Here is a 15,678-nt window from a genome sequence, read left to right as displayed (position 1 = left end):
GATCCTGAGCAGCAGTCACGGGGCCTTACAGGGTGTTCAGGATTTAAATCAGCAGTCTGAGAGGACATCATAACAGGTCATCAGCATTCCATATATTGGAGACAACTTCTTCAGTGACAGTCTATGGCAACAGAATAAGCTTCTGGGCCGAGGCCTCAGTTCCTCTTAAAGCAGCTCTTCTTTCAGACACGGTCTCTTCACCCTGTCCAGTGTGACTGGCCCCACTTCCTCTACCGCAGTTTATAGAGCAAAGACACCCACATGACAATCGCCGACCAGAGGCATTGATAGCAGACCCAATTGAAGCTGGGCCCCTAATTTTTGGCAGGTTATTCCTTTGGGACCTGCCCTTCCTGATAAGGGGAGGATTGCTTTTCTGTGCTTGAGTAGAGCAGGATCAACCAGGATCACTGGGTTCCCAAAAGTTATGAAATGTTGATACTGCTGATGTTTTTCCCCACATTCCAGGTTGAGGATGCCGAATCCAATGTGAAAGAGGCTGCTTCTTGAAGCTATCCATTCCACTAGATGAGTTGACAAGCTTTGAGGTTTTAGACAGTTATCCACCATTGTCTTTTTTTTCCCTCAGCAGGATGGGGCCCTTCACCCATCCATAATATCTTTTTGAGAAGTAAGTCTCTCTTCTTTACATATCAATCAAGCAGTTTTCTTACATTTGTTCTCAGACCTCAGGTGTATAACAGGTGAAGAGGCTCTCCCACAATTGAGCCCTGGTTTATGGCTTCATGCACGATCACTCCTAGAGCTTAGCTATTGGTGTCTTGAGGTCCTCATGGGCTGGGAGAGCAGTCACTAAATGGATGATTTACAGTGGGTTGTTGGCCTGTATGATGTGTTATGCACTAGCTGGCCTACAGATCAGACTCTGTCAAAGCTTATCAACTTGGTGTCATGGCCACTGCAGTTGCTTATCTGACAGCTGTTTTCTACTGCAGTCGCAGCAAAGTTGCAACTTTGTCATCTGTACACACCTTTACATCCCACTGCTATCTGGACATTCCTCAGAGAATGTCAGTAGCTTGAACAAGCAGTTTTGCACAGCCTGTTCACTTTCCATGGTGGGGTCTGGGTTGGTTATTCAGTTAACGCTCCACTGAAATCCTCAGCTTGGGACTCCCCATGTGTCATGGCTAATTCAGCTTTGCTTGTTGACAGAGAATGAAAGTTTGCTTACAGTAAACTGTGTTCTCCATAAACAGCAGGTTAAATTAGACATGCTTAATACCTACTTGTCTCCCTGGAGAGTCTACTACCTAGCTAAAGCTAAGCTCATGAGGCAGTGCGCATGCATGGGAGCTCCCACACATGCTCAATAGATTTAAAGCTCTACTGAGCTAAAGAGAAGCGTCCATTTGGTGCCATCAGATGGTCACCCCCATGTCATGGCTGACTCATCCTGCTGTCTACAGAGAACACAATTTTCAAACTTGCTTTCCTTCTCTGAACATAAGCAAAGATAAACTTTAGAGTAAAGACATATAAAAAGGACAATTATCTTGATCAGAAAGCTTATATTTTGAACAGCATGGCCATCCTTTTTTCCTCTTTTGTGATGGTGATACTTATGAAGGGTGAACCATTCACAGTAAAAGCCCCTTTAACTCTGCTTGTTAACTGACATTTTCCCAAGGCAGCACCTTTTGTTGGGGGAAGGGGATGGATTGGGAAGTACAAAGATTTTCCTCTGTCCAGTCTAGCTTCACCCCCTCCCCTCCTGTTCCTTGTAAGAGACAGGAAGGAAAGGGAAATGTCAGGATTGGAGGGAGCTGGATTAGGAAGCAGAATAGATCTCTGATTTGCTCTGTCCACACCTAGCTATACAGCCTACTGTTCTAATGCTGCCTGGGAGGGGCTGGCACAGGAAGCAAAGAGCTCTGATAATCTGCATATATTTCCAGTGGATGCCAGATAAATACAGAGAGAGTCCCTCCAAATTTGGGCACAACTCGTAAGGAGACATTATCACTTATTTTCTACTCTCAAAGTTAATTTTATATTCAAATTTTACACAGAATGGATGGCTCTACTGGGATGTGATGCAGGCTAGTAAAACACTAACCTTGACCTACAACTTATAATGATGCAAATAGCCAAGTTGGAAGTTTCAAAACCCTAATTCTAGTCTCTCCTCAGAGAGAGAAAATAAAAATCAGAACAAAGGGAGTGAAGTAGGGGTGGGGAGACTGATTTGTCATGGACATAATTGTTTAGAAACTGGTTTTGCTAGTATTGCTGCATTAACAAAAACCTGCTTGATATTGAATCTACAGTAAATGCACTAATATTCCCTGTCTAATAGAGACAGTCCAGAAAAGGGCTACCTTGTATGAATTTCCTATTCAGAAGGCAGATATTAAATCCAAATACTGAAATGGTGCAAGGTCTGCAGTAGAAGTCTTATGAAATGAGACTAAATGACCTAAATACGTATACCATGCAGGAGAATAGAAATGTAGGATGGCACAAACATTTAAATACCTCATAAGTATAAATAATGCATGTGAAGCAAACTTTTTTTTTTTTTTTAGTGGAAAAGGGTGTTAGTTACATTGAAGAGAATTCCAGTTGAGGTGATAGAGGTGAAAAAAAAAACCCAACAAAAAACAGTAACAGAATTCAACAGAACCTGGGATAAGCACAGAGGATCCCTAGATGTGAGGAGAAAGCCAAAGATCAGCTGGGGTTCTATGAAATCAGGTAGACTAAATGGACCTTTATGATCCTTCTTTGCTGTCATATTCTATGTTTCGTTGAGTAGCCTTAAAAATAAATGACTACCAGATTTTATTATGGTTGTGACCCCTCTTTAAAAATCTAGCAGGCCGATGCAATAAAGTGCGCTCAGCCGAGCGCACTGTTTAACCCGTGGTTAGACTTGGGTATTGGAGGCCCTATAGAGGTCGATCGGCGTGCTTTGGGAGAGCGGGCACTCAATCATGAACACCCATTTTCCCTGTGCCTATATTTTTTTGGCCTTTTAGTTACTAAAAATGAAATGTATTTAAAATGTCAGACTAGAAGGGATTGAAGCATAAGATCAATACAGGAAACACTGCAGCCAAGCAACCAGCAAGTTGATATTTTGAAGATACTTGCTTTATAACTGCTGCTTTAAAAGGCAAAAGATCTAATTGATCAAAGGAACCGCCTTTAAGCACATAATAGGACATTTATCCTTGATAAACTGAGGCCTCTAGGTGTTGCTGTCTACAAATGCACAAGTTCTGCTCCCTATGTAGTACCTTTAGCTAGGCTACAAAGTGATATCTGGGTAGCCTTTTATTACACAATGGTTTTTTTTTTTTTTTTTTTTTTGTCTGGTAGTTTCCTGGTGCTTCTTTGGGCTTCCAACTTAATTGCACCCGGCATCTATTAGGCTAGAGCACCTCGAGCCTTCATTCACAACTGTGTATGGTTCCTCTCCCAGTCATCTGAGTGACACTCCTTGCCCATTGGTCACAAACTGCAGCACTCTCTGGAGACCAGCTAACGTGGATCCTGTGGCCACTAGGGATCGCCATTGGGTGGTGGCAGAGATTCCCTTTTCACTAAAGGGCTGTGTGAATACTGCTGCCTCTGTATTCATGACCCTGTATAGTTCAAGGAGAAGAAGCTGGGCCAGGAAATTAAACCCAGCTCCTCTACATTGAAATGCACAAAACTCACCAGTGAGCTGCCAAACCAGCTCTGCTACATATGGTTTTGTTTTTTTTCAAAAGCAGACCTGTGCCTGATCATCAGTTAGGTAGAAAAAAAAAATGCTTGCGAATATAGGCTTGTTTTAGGTTTGGATTGGTAATTTTTCTGTTGAACTTTTTTTTTTTTTAAACTTCTATCCGTATACAAGCTGTGGTTGACACCAGTTTCCCCACACCAAACCAATCTCTTCTGAGATGGCAGTGTACTACTGAGCTGGGCAGTCATAATGTGTGTACTACATCTTCACAAGGTTTTCATTTCATTGTCATATGACATCACTTGGTTTGTCATCTATTTTAAGCTAGAAAAGTCTTTTTAAGGGGGATCAGTAAAATTATTTACATTTTAGCATCATGGCCCATGAATAAATGAGTGCTGCTGTCTGGTGTGGGACATGTTACACATGCACTTGAGTTAAATAACTGAGGAAATAAAGCATGTTTGATTCTGGTTCTTGAGAACAATCTGAATGGCTTTTTGCTTAAATGGGAGAGGGACAGGATTTCTTTTCTCTCTGGGCATCATTTTCTGCTTCGGTTATAATCCCCTGCTTTTTAATTTTTTTTTTTTCTTTTTCTATACAGAGCTGTGGTTAATTACCACAATTGCACTTGCTTATGCCTGCATAACTACCTTTTCCTTTTTTTTAATTTTAAACACCGGACATATATCCTTTTGCACTACAAGTAATGATTGTAATTGGTGGCAGGGCAGACCTGTTACTCATCCTTTTTTGAGCACATTTCTTATGGCAGGTGTCTAGTTTTTAATTAAGTGCTAATGAGCCTGCCTACTGGACCATGAGGCTGCTGCCAATTTCTTCAGTTTTCTATCTCTGTTGCTGAGCGCTTAAAAGGTGACAGAGCAGGCATTAAAGTGTCTTTGAAGAGATGGGAAAGTGATTGTATGCATAATATAATTGTTACTATAATCTGAAATGGTGGCTGTCTCATTTTATAAATTCTCTAGAAAGCTGTGTTAATGCTTCCTCTCTCCACCTGTTCCCTTCAGCATCTTTACCCCAATGAAGGCAATGCTTTTTTTGTTTAAATGAGGGTGGATGGGGGAGGGGGGATAGGGGAGAGAACCTGGCTTGACTTTATTTTTAATTTTTAATTGATGTGCCTAACTTAGTGACATTCCAATTTTTTATTTTTTTTTTTGCAGTTGGGTAAAAAGAGGAGGGGTAATATCTTAGCCATGACCTTGCATTAACAATAGATTAGGCCCACGATTTGTAGCATTGGGCTTGGTCTTTTAAACTTGTAATAAGCTAAATAGCTTAGAATTGATCATATACGTTTTTTTGATTGGCTATTCTAAGGTTTGTCTCTTTCTGTTCTCTCCCTCCCCATTTCTCCTTTTCTCATTCCCGTGCCTTCCCTTCTACCCATCGTGTATTGTCTTCTGTCCTGTGAATATCAACAGCAGCAGCAATTACAAGCTCAACACCTTTCTCATGGCCATGGACCTCCGGTGCCTCTTACACCACATCCATCAGGTCTTCAGCCTCCAGGAGTCCCACCCCTTGGAAGCAGTGCTGGCCTCCTTGCCCTTTCTAATGCTTTGGGCGGGCAGTCTCACTTGGCAATAAAGATGACAAGAAGCATCATGATTCAGATCACCACAGAGGTGAGAGGCAGTGCAAGCCTGATTAGGACGTTTGTGTCGCACATGGCTCTTTATTCATGCACACTCTTCTATGTCTCTGAAGAGACAAAACTGCCTATTATAGAAATTAGAGCACACTGTTGCAACTTGCAGATGACTAAGACTAATATTGACAGTAATTGCCATGGAGTTAATTCACTGTAAGTTTTCAGTGGTTGTAATATTTCATATGGAACTGAAAAGGGTGTCTGGAATTCACTAGATTTTGTTAAAAATTGGCTGCAAGAGCATAGTGTAACAATCATGGCTTGCATCATACTGTACTGTTACCTGCTTAAGTAGCTAATTGTTAATTTTTTTTTCTTAAGTTGGTAAATTAGAGTAATGGAATTAATTTACAGGGAGCTTTTTATTTGATTATTTAAATGAAAGGTTGGATGATTTATATCTGTTACATTTAATAGACCTAAAGAATTCCATAATTTCCATCAAATATAGGCAGAATTGCACTTGAGTTCTAAAACTAATTTATTCTGTCACAAAATAGAAAATTAGGCATGTGTGTGGTTAAACTGTAAATTAAATCTTGTTTACAAATTACTGTAAGTTTCAGTAAATCACTGTATTAGGAATGTGCAATGATTTCTATAAATAAAAGCCATTTTAAAACTTTTTGGGGCTTGTGTTCTAATTTTTCCTCCTTTTTTTTGTTTGTTTTTTTGTTTTGTTTTTGTTTTTTTGTCTTTTTTGTTTGTTTCTGATCTTGCCTCTGCCTGAAACGGGGCTTGTCTGCATTTCTTGGTTACTACGGGAGCAGACAGAGAACCAGGCACAGTAAGTACCACCTACTGCTATAACATCCCTCCCCCCCCCCCTCCTTCACTGCCATGAACAAAACCTTCCTCTCCTGCTTCCTTCTCCCAGCCTAGACTGACTTATTAGTGTTTTGTTTTCATAACTCCAAGGTCATGTGCTTATATCTAAATAGATAAACATCTCTCTCTCTTTCTCTCTCTGAGGTAGATGCAGTCTTGTTGCGTTTGGAAGAATAAAATGAGCATTCTTGATTACAAAGTTTTTGACACTGGTTGTCTTGAGTGAACAATTCCTTTTTAGGGAACTACCTACCAGATTTGACAGCTTTGCATATTGACCTTTTTTTTTTTTCACTTATCTAGCTTTGTAATGCAAACTTGTCATTATGTGTTGATTGTGCAGGTTAAAGTCCTTTGGCAAAAATATTCTCTCTCTCTCTCACACACACACACACTCACATAACTCTAACTCTTTGTAAGGGGAAGAAAAACTTAGGTGAAAAATGGTTAACTTGGAAATCTTAAGACACTGAAGCAGTCTCTTGTACACAGGTTTTAAAGATAATCTTAGGAAGAGTCTCGTATAAATTGTAATGTGCCTTAACTGTCCTGTCAATCCCCCCCATCCCAACATGCTCATGCATACTTACCTCCAGGCACAAACTTTTGTTTTAAATATATCCAAGTAATCCATCAGGCTTAGTAAGATCTTTAAAGATCTCAAGTTACAAAAGGTTTTAAGAAGATTTGATGAAACAAATCTTCTAGCCCGGAGTTCTTGCTTGTTTTTTAATGGAGGGTAGAATGGTAACATTTGTCAGACAAGTCTCAGGTGTTTGTCACTTGCCCTCTCTATGAGTCATCTGAAAGAATATTTTTTTCTGATCTCTTTTATATTTATTTTAATGGCCCATGTTCTGAATCCAAATAGTTGCTCCTTCTGTGCATTTGTGAATAGATCAAAACTACTCCAGAGGATCTTATGTGCAGTGAATTTGTTGGACTGCAAATCTTCTTGGGATATTTGTGTGTGTTCTCATGACTCTACTTTAATGCTTTGTCCGATATGATCTTTAAGGTAATTGTGTATATGCAGTTTTAACTTGCCCACTAAGAAAGAGATTTGCTTCATACTGCATCCAAGAATATGCAAAGGGATGTCAGATTTAATGATGGGGTAGGTTTCCACAAAATTGCAAGTCATTATGTCGGCAGGTTTAATTTTTGTGGGAAATTCTTGCACAAAAAGCCTATAGTTCTTGAAAAGTTGTGGTATGAGTATTAAAATGAAGTGGTGTAGAACTTGTCCCTAATCATACTGCAAGTGCAGTTGGACTTTTTGTTGTTTTTTTTGGGTTGTTTTTTTTTTTACAGCTGCTTGTGTATTTTTAAGAACTTTAGCCTAGGGTCTTTGAAACTGCCACTAGTGTGTGTTAATTTTCTAATTTTTCTTTTTTATGGCTGCTTCCTAGAGATGACTATGTAAGTAGGTAGATAGAAAGATTTAGTTTAATTTGAAGAAAACAAGTTACAGGAAAAATTTAATTTCTGTTGCCAGTTAAAACAAAATCCAAGCCAGTTTGTTTTTCATATGTTTTTTTATTTGGGGTATTGCCTCCAAATGGGTTAACATTTTACATACATTGACAGGAATGAATGTTGAGTGTAATTTTCATTCCTGAGGAGAGACTGTGTTCAGATTTTTGGAAAACTTCTTTTTGGATCTCACCATTTTGACTCTATGTAAACCTGGAAGCTGCTATGCTAAATTTTTATTAGCAACCTTGTGGAGATACTGGAGGGGAAAAATATGCTTGTTTGCAGGTGATAGAGTAAACACTGGAGGAATGAAGAAACTGGGAGAGTAGTTACAGGTTGGAAAATTAAATCACTTACCTGTAATGGGTATTCCCCATGGCCAGCAAGATAATCAGTCACACAAGTGGTGATGTCGCCCGATGTGGAGCATTTCCTTGACTGTCTGGAAAAGCCTAGACATTTTCTCTTTTTCCCTGAGCAAGTATTGAACTTCCTATACAGTTACCATGTAGGCCTCCTCAGACTGTCTATATTTTAGCAGATAAGCCACCCAAAAGGGGGAGGCAGGAGGGTATATGTGGCTGATTATCCTATTATTTAGGGACTTGTTTTTCTCCAAGAGTCAAACAAGTTGATTAGCTATACAGTGGGACTCCATAGCTAAGCGGTGTCTTCCAACAAAAGGGGGAAAAAAAGAAACAAGCTGTCGAGTAGTTTTTGTTTTTTGTGATGAAGAAGCTCTATCATATTTTATACTTTTTTTTGCTTTAGTAAGACAACCTGAAAAAATAAAAATGGGCCATAAAGGCATGATATTGGGTTGTAACTCTAACACCTTGAACAAATTTGCTCAAAAACCATTGTCATATCGTGAGTTAGTGAGATGTGAGCGTGTGGTCAGAATTCCATGTCTCAGCTTTATGAATCTCCTTAATGGTAGTTGATCTAAGTTGAGCCACTGATGCAGGAATGGCTTTAACATTTTGAACCTTGACTTGCTCTTTCAGAGTTGGGACTGCCTGGGCATAACAAAAGGACATGCAATCTGTTATCCAATTAGACAGAAATAATTTAGATATAGCAATCGTAGATTTTATTGGGGGTAAAAAGAAAAAGCTGGGTAAACTTTCTGTGGGTTTTGGTTTCTCCAAAGAGAAACAACTTGTAATTTAAACCGTGCAGCACATTTTTGCCTTTATGCACATGTGGCCTGGGGAAGAACTTTGGGAGAGTGATTAACTGGTTAAGGTCGAAGTCCAGTGCCACCTTGGGCAGGAACTTGGGATGGGTGTGCAGAACCAGCCTATTATGATGAATTTTAGCATAAAGTAGATAACTCTATGGGTTGAGGTGATTGTCACAAAAAATGACTTTATAGGTCAGGTAATTCAATGCATAGGAGGCTAGGAGCTGAAAAACAGGTTTTAATCAACTGGGCAAGAACACAGGTCCCATGACGCAGGAGGCTTGTTGAGAGGCTGCAATTAAAGCAAGTCCTGCATACATCTGATACCTAAAGGCTGCACAGATATTGGGTTCCCTTCTACAGATTGCACTAATATGTACCCTGACAGTTGGTTTTCAAACTGAGGTCTGAAAGATGTAAAAGGTATTCAAGCAGATTTTGTGTGGGACAGAAAAGGAGCCTAATTAACCCACTATGATAGACTCCTTCACTTCAACCTAAAAGATTTTCTCATGGATTCCTTCCTTGAAGCCAGAAGGACATGACACCTCATTGGAGAAGCCAACTTATGCTCTCAACAACCAGGCAGTGAGGGTAAGGGATTGGTTGTTTTGATAATGAAGCATTCTGCATGATTAGTTAGGGAACTCCCCAACTAGATTGGTTTCCTGACTTGACAATTCCTGGAGTAGTGTGAATGAAATTTGTCTCAGCCATAAAGGGTCTATGATTATCACAGACTTTTTTTTTTTTAAATCTTTTCTTAGTTTCAGCAAGGTTTTCACCTCAGGTATATTGGAGGATGCTTGTTTAGATGACCCAGAACTTGTCCCATCCACAATGGAGGGAGAAGTTGTCTGAAGTTAGTCTGTTTTAGTCTGTTCTTATGTTTGCTTCCACTCAAGGAAGGAAACAATCTCTCAGATATTTTCCACTTAAGAAAAAATACTGTTAGCCATTGTTCTCCTTGCCTGCCAGGTAGGTGGCTCTTAAGGCCATCCTGTGAGAAATGGTCCAGTTCCAAATCCTGACAGACTCCTGACACAAAACATTTAATTTTATTGGCTACCAGATCTCTGAAAGCCCTTAGAGCATTCAAAACTACCCTAATTCCAGGAAATGTGTGATAACATTTTTCTGATTGGATCAAGGGCCCCCATATGTGTGATGCCTTTGAATATGAGCTCTCTAACCCAAATTCGAGACATCTAAGACAATTTGGTAGGTAGAAATTTATTTTATTTATTTTTTAAATAGGTAAAGTAGAAAACCTCTGAGATGTGACATGAATGCTCCCTTGAATTCCTGCATGGCTTGATTCCTCTGAGACTTTAAGGTTCACTGGGCTTGTCTCATGGCGATGTGCCAAGGGAATGACATGGACATGTTGAGGACATACATGGACTATTGAAGCCATATAGTTTAATATCCTCAACATTTCCCAAGCTGATGTTGGCTAACTTCATAATCTCTCTCTTCACTGTGATCATTAGCTTGGTGATTCTGCCAGGAGGGAGAAAGGCTCTTGTCCAAGTCATATTTAGAAGGTTCTCAGTAAATTCCAGTCAAGGAGAAAGATGAATTTTGATTTTTGGTAATTTTTATGAATTCTAGCAACTTCAGGATGGTGATGTGCATAGTTTTTTGCTTCCAGCCTGTCGGCATTTGACCAATCAGTTATCCAGGTAGGGAAGCACATACTCTACCTAGAAACATTGTGAGCCATTTTGTGAAAATACATGGAACTGAAGCAAGGCCGAAAGAGCAACACACAATACTGATGGTAGTATTTCCCTACTAGAAATATGAGGTTTCTCCCAGGACGAGCAGGATGGGAGTCCTCACATGAGGGTGACATCACTGGATGGAGCCCTATCACGGAAAACTTTTCTGTCAAAGTTTCTAGAACTTTTGACTGGCACACTGAGCATGCCCAGCATGCCATGATCCCTCGAGCCACAGGGATCTCCCTTCAGTCTTTTTTTTTTTTTTTTCGTGCTGCAGTTTGCCTCGTGGTTAGGAGCTCTGTGAGACTTCTCACACAATTTTTCTCACGGAAAAATCTCAACTTTCTTCAGAAAAATATTCCCTCATAGGGGTCTCCCATCAGGATATATTTTCCTTTGTTTCGTGAATAAAATCACTGTTCCCGGTCGGTACTGCTCCCACCATTTTCTCGGTGTCTGCAGGACATTGACGGTTTTTGGGCCTCAACGTTTGCCATTATGGCAACAGGCTTCAGAAAATATCCCAAGTGACCCGAATCGGTGCCAGAATGTCCTACAATGCCAGCTTTCTTCCCTCGTCCAAGATCTTGACCAGAGACCTTCTCTGATACATGGGAAGATGTAGACATTGACTCATCCATGGAGGATATTTTGTCAGAACTCTCTCCTCCAGAAGAAAGAAGGAAATCTCCCCCAGAAGATATCTTCTTTGCCAATTTCATTAGGGAGATGTTAGAGATGATTCCCTTCAATCTCATTACAGAAGAAGATACAATTTGTACTCCAATTTGTTGATGCTCCAAAGGAAGTCGTAGCTATCCCAGTACACGAAGTACTAGTAGATCTACAGTATCAACTCTGGGAACATCCCTGCACTGATCCTCCAGTAAATAGAAGAACAGATGCAACTTATCTTGTTCAGCACACACCTGGATACCAGAAACCACAACTGCCACATCAGGCAGTGGTTGTGGAGTCAGCACAAAAGAAATCAAGGAGACTTTGTCCACATTCATCAACACCTCCTGGCAAAGATCAAAGATTCATGGATCTTTTAGGCCGTAAAATGTTTCAGGGTTCTATGCTGGAATCAAGAATCGCTGCATACCAATTGTACATGACTCAGTACCAGAGAAACCTTTGGAAACAGGTTCAGGAAGTAGCTGACTCTCTTCCTCAACAGCAGCAAACCAGTCTCAATGCCGTTGGAAGCTGGAAAACACGAAGTTCGTGCTGCTTATGATTCCTTCGAGACAGCTTCTCGTATGTTGGCAACAGGAATCAGTGCCAGGAGATGGGCCTGGTTAAAAACCTCAGACCTGAGGTCCAAGATAGACTGGCTGATTTACCTTTCACCGGTGAGAATCTATTCGGTGATAAAATCAAAGATGCAGTGGCTCAGTTGAATGACCATAATGAGACCCTGTGCCAATTATCAACGGTCACTACTGAGGTCGCTTCTTCTGCCAGAAGTTCAACCAGAAGAGACCCTAAGAAGCCTTTTTATCGCCCATGCAGGTATTATCCACCTGCATCTCGAGGTCGCATGACTAGACCATCTCAGAGGACATCCTCGACAGCCTAAAGCATCCAGACCTCAGCCTCCTCCACAAACAGGCCAAGCTTCTGGATTTTGAAACCTTTCCAGAGAACAGTGTAGTATTTAGGAGAGTTGTGGGTGGATCCTTGGACCAGTGGCGGAAGACTCTGAGAGGGACCACCGGTCAGGCTCAGAGTATGGAGACAGACACACACTAGTTCTTTTATTAGACAGTATACTGAAGCACCAGAGGTGGCAGTAGTGAGCTGGAATGCCCAGCTGGGCTGTAGTTACAAGCTGGAACAGCGATCCCTGGAGGCTGAGCTATAGAGAAATTGAAATATAGTGAGTAGGCAGGGTAAGCAGAGTTCATGTACCGAACCTGATGGTAAGACTCACACAATATCTCATAGAAGCCCAGGAGCTGGAATATATAGGCCCTCGAGGAGCGAGTACCTGGTTCCAGGGAAAGCTCTGAGAGAGCGATGGTAACTCACAGATGTAGTAGGCAGTGCTGACTTCCAGGCAGAAGTGAATTCAAAGAAGTCCGGGAACAGGGGCCCTCGAGGAGAGAGTACAGTTTCCAGACTGCAATCTACAATGTAAGAGAGAGAGCGAGGCCCTCAAGGAGTGGGTACCCCTAGTTAGTCCGAGGAGGCAGAGTAGCTTAGGTAGCAAAACCCTAGCTAACTCGATGTGTTAGCAAATTCTAAGACCTTAAATATCCGTCGCGGGTGACATCATCTTCGGGGGACGCCCCCGAGGTTCGCGCCATTGCCAGTACTTCAGTCAGGGCCGCGCCGCATGTGTGCCCCTAGGCCTCCTGGAAACATGGCAGTTAGCAGTGTGGAGCTGGTCCGGGGACGCCGGAGGACCTCGTAGAGGAATGCCGCGGCAGCCAATCTTCCCGCAGGCGAATAGGGAGACGCCAAAGAGGTGAGGAGGGCGGAGAGAGGGCGTCGGGAATCGACGGACACAACAGACAGCAGCCCCTCTCAAATCCAAAATCAGATTTGCCAGTAGGAGGTCGGGTTATAAGAACATAAGAAATTGCCATGCTGGGTCAGACCAAGGTCCATCAAGCCTAGCATCCTGTTTCCTTACAGAGGCCAAACCAGGCCACAAGAACCTGGCAATTACCCAAACACCAAGAAGATCCCATGCTACAGATGCAATTAATAGCAGTGGCTATTCCCTAAGTAAACTTGATTAATAGCAGTTAATGAACTTCTCCTCCAAGAACTTATCCAAACCTTTTTTTGAACCCAGCTACACTAACAGCACTACTCACATCCCTCTGGCAACAAATTCCAGAGCTTAATTGTGCATTGAGTGAAAGAACTTTCTTCGATTAGTCTTAAATGTTTTACTTGCTAACTTCATGGAATGCCCCCTAGTCCTTCTATTATCCGAATGTGTAAATAACAGATTCACATCTACTCGTTCAAGACCTCTCATGATCTTAAAGACCTCTAGCATATCTTCCCTCAGCTGTCTCTTCTCCAAGCTGAACAGGCCTAACCTCTTCAGCCTTTCCTCATAGGGGAGCTGTTTCATCCCCTTTATCATTTTGGTTGCCCTTCTCTGTACCTTCTCCATCGCAACTATATATATTTTTTTTTTGAGATGCGGCGACCAGAATTGTGCACACTATTCAAGGTGTAGTCTCTCCATGGAGTGATACAGAGGCATTATAACCAATTGGCTCAGCATCACCACAGACCAATCGGTTATTTCTATCATATCCCAGGGATAACTTCTGAACTTTCTCATGGTACCCCAGGATTCACCACCCAACCCACTGTGGATACACAAAGATCACACAAGTCTTCTAGAGTCAGAACTATCCACCCTTCTGGGTGCCAGGGCCATGGAACCTGTCCCCTGACCTCAGCAGGGCAGAGGGTTCTACTCCTGCTATGTTCTCATTCCAAAGAAAACAGGAGGCCTTCACCCCATCTTAGACCTCCACAATCTCAAAATATTTCTACAAAAAGAAAAATTCAGGATGGTGTCCCTGGGCACCATGCTTCCCCTCTTACAAACAGGAGATTGGCTCTGTTCTCTGGATTTTCAAGATGCTTATGCTCACATTCCAATCTTCCCACCTCACCACAAATACCTGCATTTCCTAGAGGGACATCAACACTTTCAATACCGGGTCCTGCCTTTCGGACTTTCCTCGGCACCCCGTGTGTTACAAAGTGCCTAGCAGTGGCTGCAGCCCATCTATGCAAGAAAAGCATACACGTCTTTCCTTACCTGGACGACTGGCTCATAAAGAGCCAATTTAAGCAAGGAGCTCTCGACGCTCTCAAGCTCACTATCCATCTGCTACAGTCATTGGGATTTCTCATAAACTACCAAAAATCCCACCTGCCTCCATCTCACCTCCTAACTTTCATCAGAGCAGATTTGGACACCACAGTCGCAAAGGCCTTCCTGCCCTACGACTGCGCAGACACTCTCTCCAGACTAAGCAGTATCTCTGCACACAAAGACAATAGCCTCAGCCATCAATTCTTAACGTTGCTGGGACACATGGCTTCCACGGTCCTCGTCACCCCTATGGCCAGGCTGGCTATGAGAATAACACAATGGACTCTAAAATCTCAATGGCTCCAAGCCATTCAACCACTGTCATCTCCAATTCATATAACCCACCAGTTACATTTATCTCTTCTCTGGTGGACAAACACAAACAACTTGCTAACAGGTCTATCCTTCCAGCAGCCAGTTCCACAAGTAACTTTAACCACAGATGCATCCACCTTAGGTTGGGGAGCTCATGTGAACAATCTTCAAACTCAGGGTACTTGGACACAGCTCGAAACAACATTTCAGATCAACTTCCTAGAGCTTCGAGCTATACATTATGCTCTCTATGCGTTCAAGGACTGCCTTTCACACACGACTATTCTCATACAAACAGACAACACAGTTGCAATGTGGTACCTGAACAAACAGGGAGGCACAGGCTCTTATCTCCTCTGCCAAGAAGCCACACAGATCTGGGACTGGGCCCTAACACATTCCATGTTTCTCCGGGCCACTTACCTGACAGGCATACAGAACTAAGTTGCAGATCACCTCAGCCGTCAGTTCCATCCCCACAAGTGATCCCTGGGTCCTGTGGTAAAGTCCAGAATCAGCCAAGTTGGGGTCAGCCAATGATAGACCAATTTGTGTCCAAATTGAATCACAAGGTGGACAGATTCTACTCCCTGCACAGGCAGTGAGACAAATTAGCCATGGACGCCTTTGCTCGCCCCTGGAATTCAGGCCTCCTATGCGTGTATCCCCGATACCGCTCATAGCCAAAACTCTCGTGAAGCTGCAACAGGGCAAAGGGTCAATGATACTCATAGTCCCATATTGGCCTCGACAAGTGTGGTTTCCCATACTTTTCGACCTCTCGATCAGAGAACCAATTCACCTGGGTACAGCACCCACTCTCATAACTCAGAACCAAGGCATGTTACACCATCCAAACCTTCAGATCCTGTCCTTCACAGCTTGGATGTTGAAAGCTTGATCCTC

At 42.1% G+C, this 15,678-nt stretch overlaps 1 protein-coding gene across 1 annotated transcript in view; it reads left to right on the top strand.

The window, feature by feature from the left end:
- The window catches only part of TLE1 (TLE family member 1, transcriptional corepressor), a 314,217-nt gene that overhangs the window by 140,141 nt on the left and 158,398 nt on the right, over positions 1-15,678 (top strand). The window contains 3 exon segments of the mRNA XM_029616666.1: positions 5,149-5,308; positions 5,311-5,352; positions 6,149-6,165. Coding sequence (XP_029472526.1) covers positions 5,149-5,308; positions 5,311-5,352; positions 6,149-6,165 — 219 coding nt within the window.

Source organism: Rhinatrema bivittatum, chromosome 1 (genome assembly GCF_901001135.1).
Source record: "Rhinatrema bivittatum chromosome 1, aRhiBiv1.1, whole genome shotgun sequence".
Classification (NCBI taxonomy): domain Eukaryota; kingdom Metazoa; phylum Chordata; class Amphibia; order Gymnophiona; family Rhinatrematidae; genus Rhinatrema; species Rhinatrema bivittatum.
This window is presented reverse-complemented; position numbering and strand designations above follow the sequence as displayed.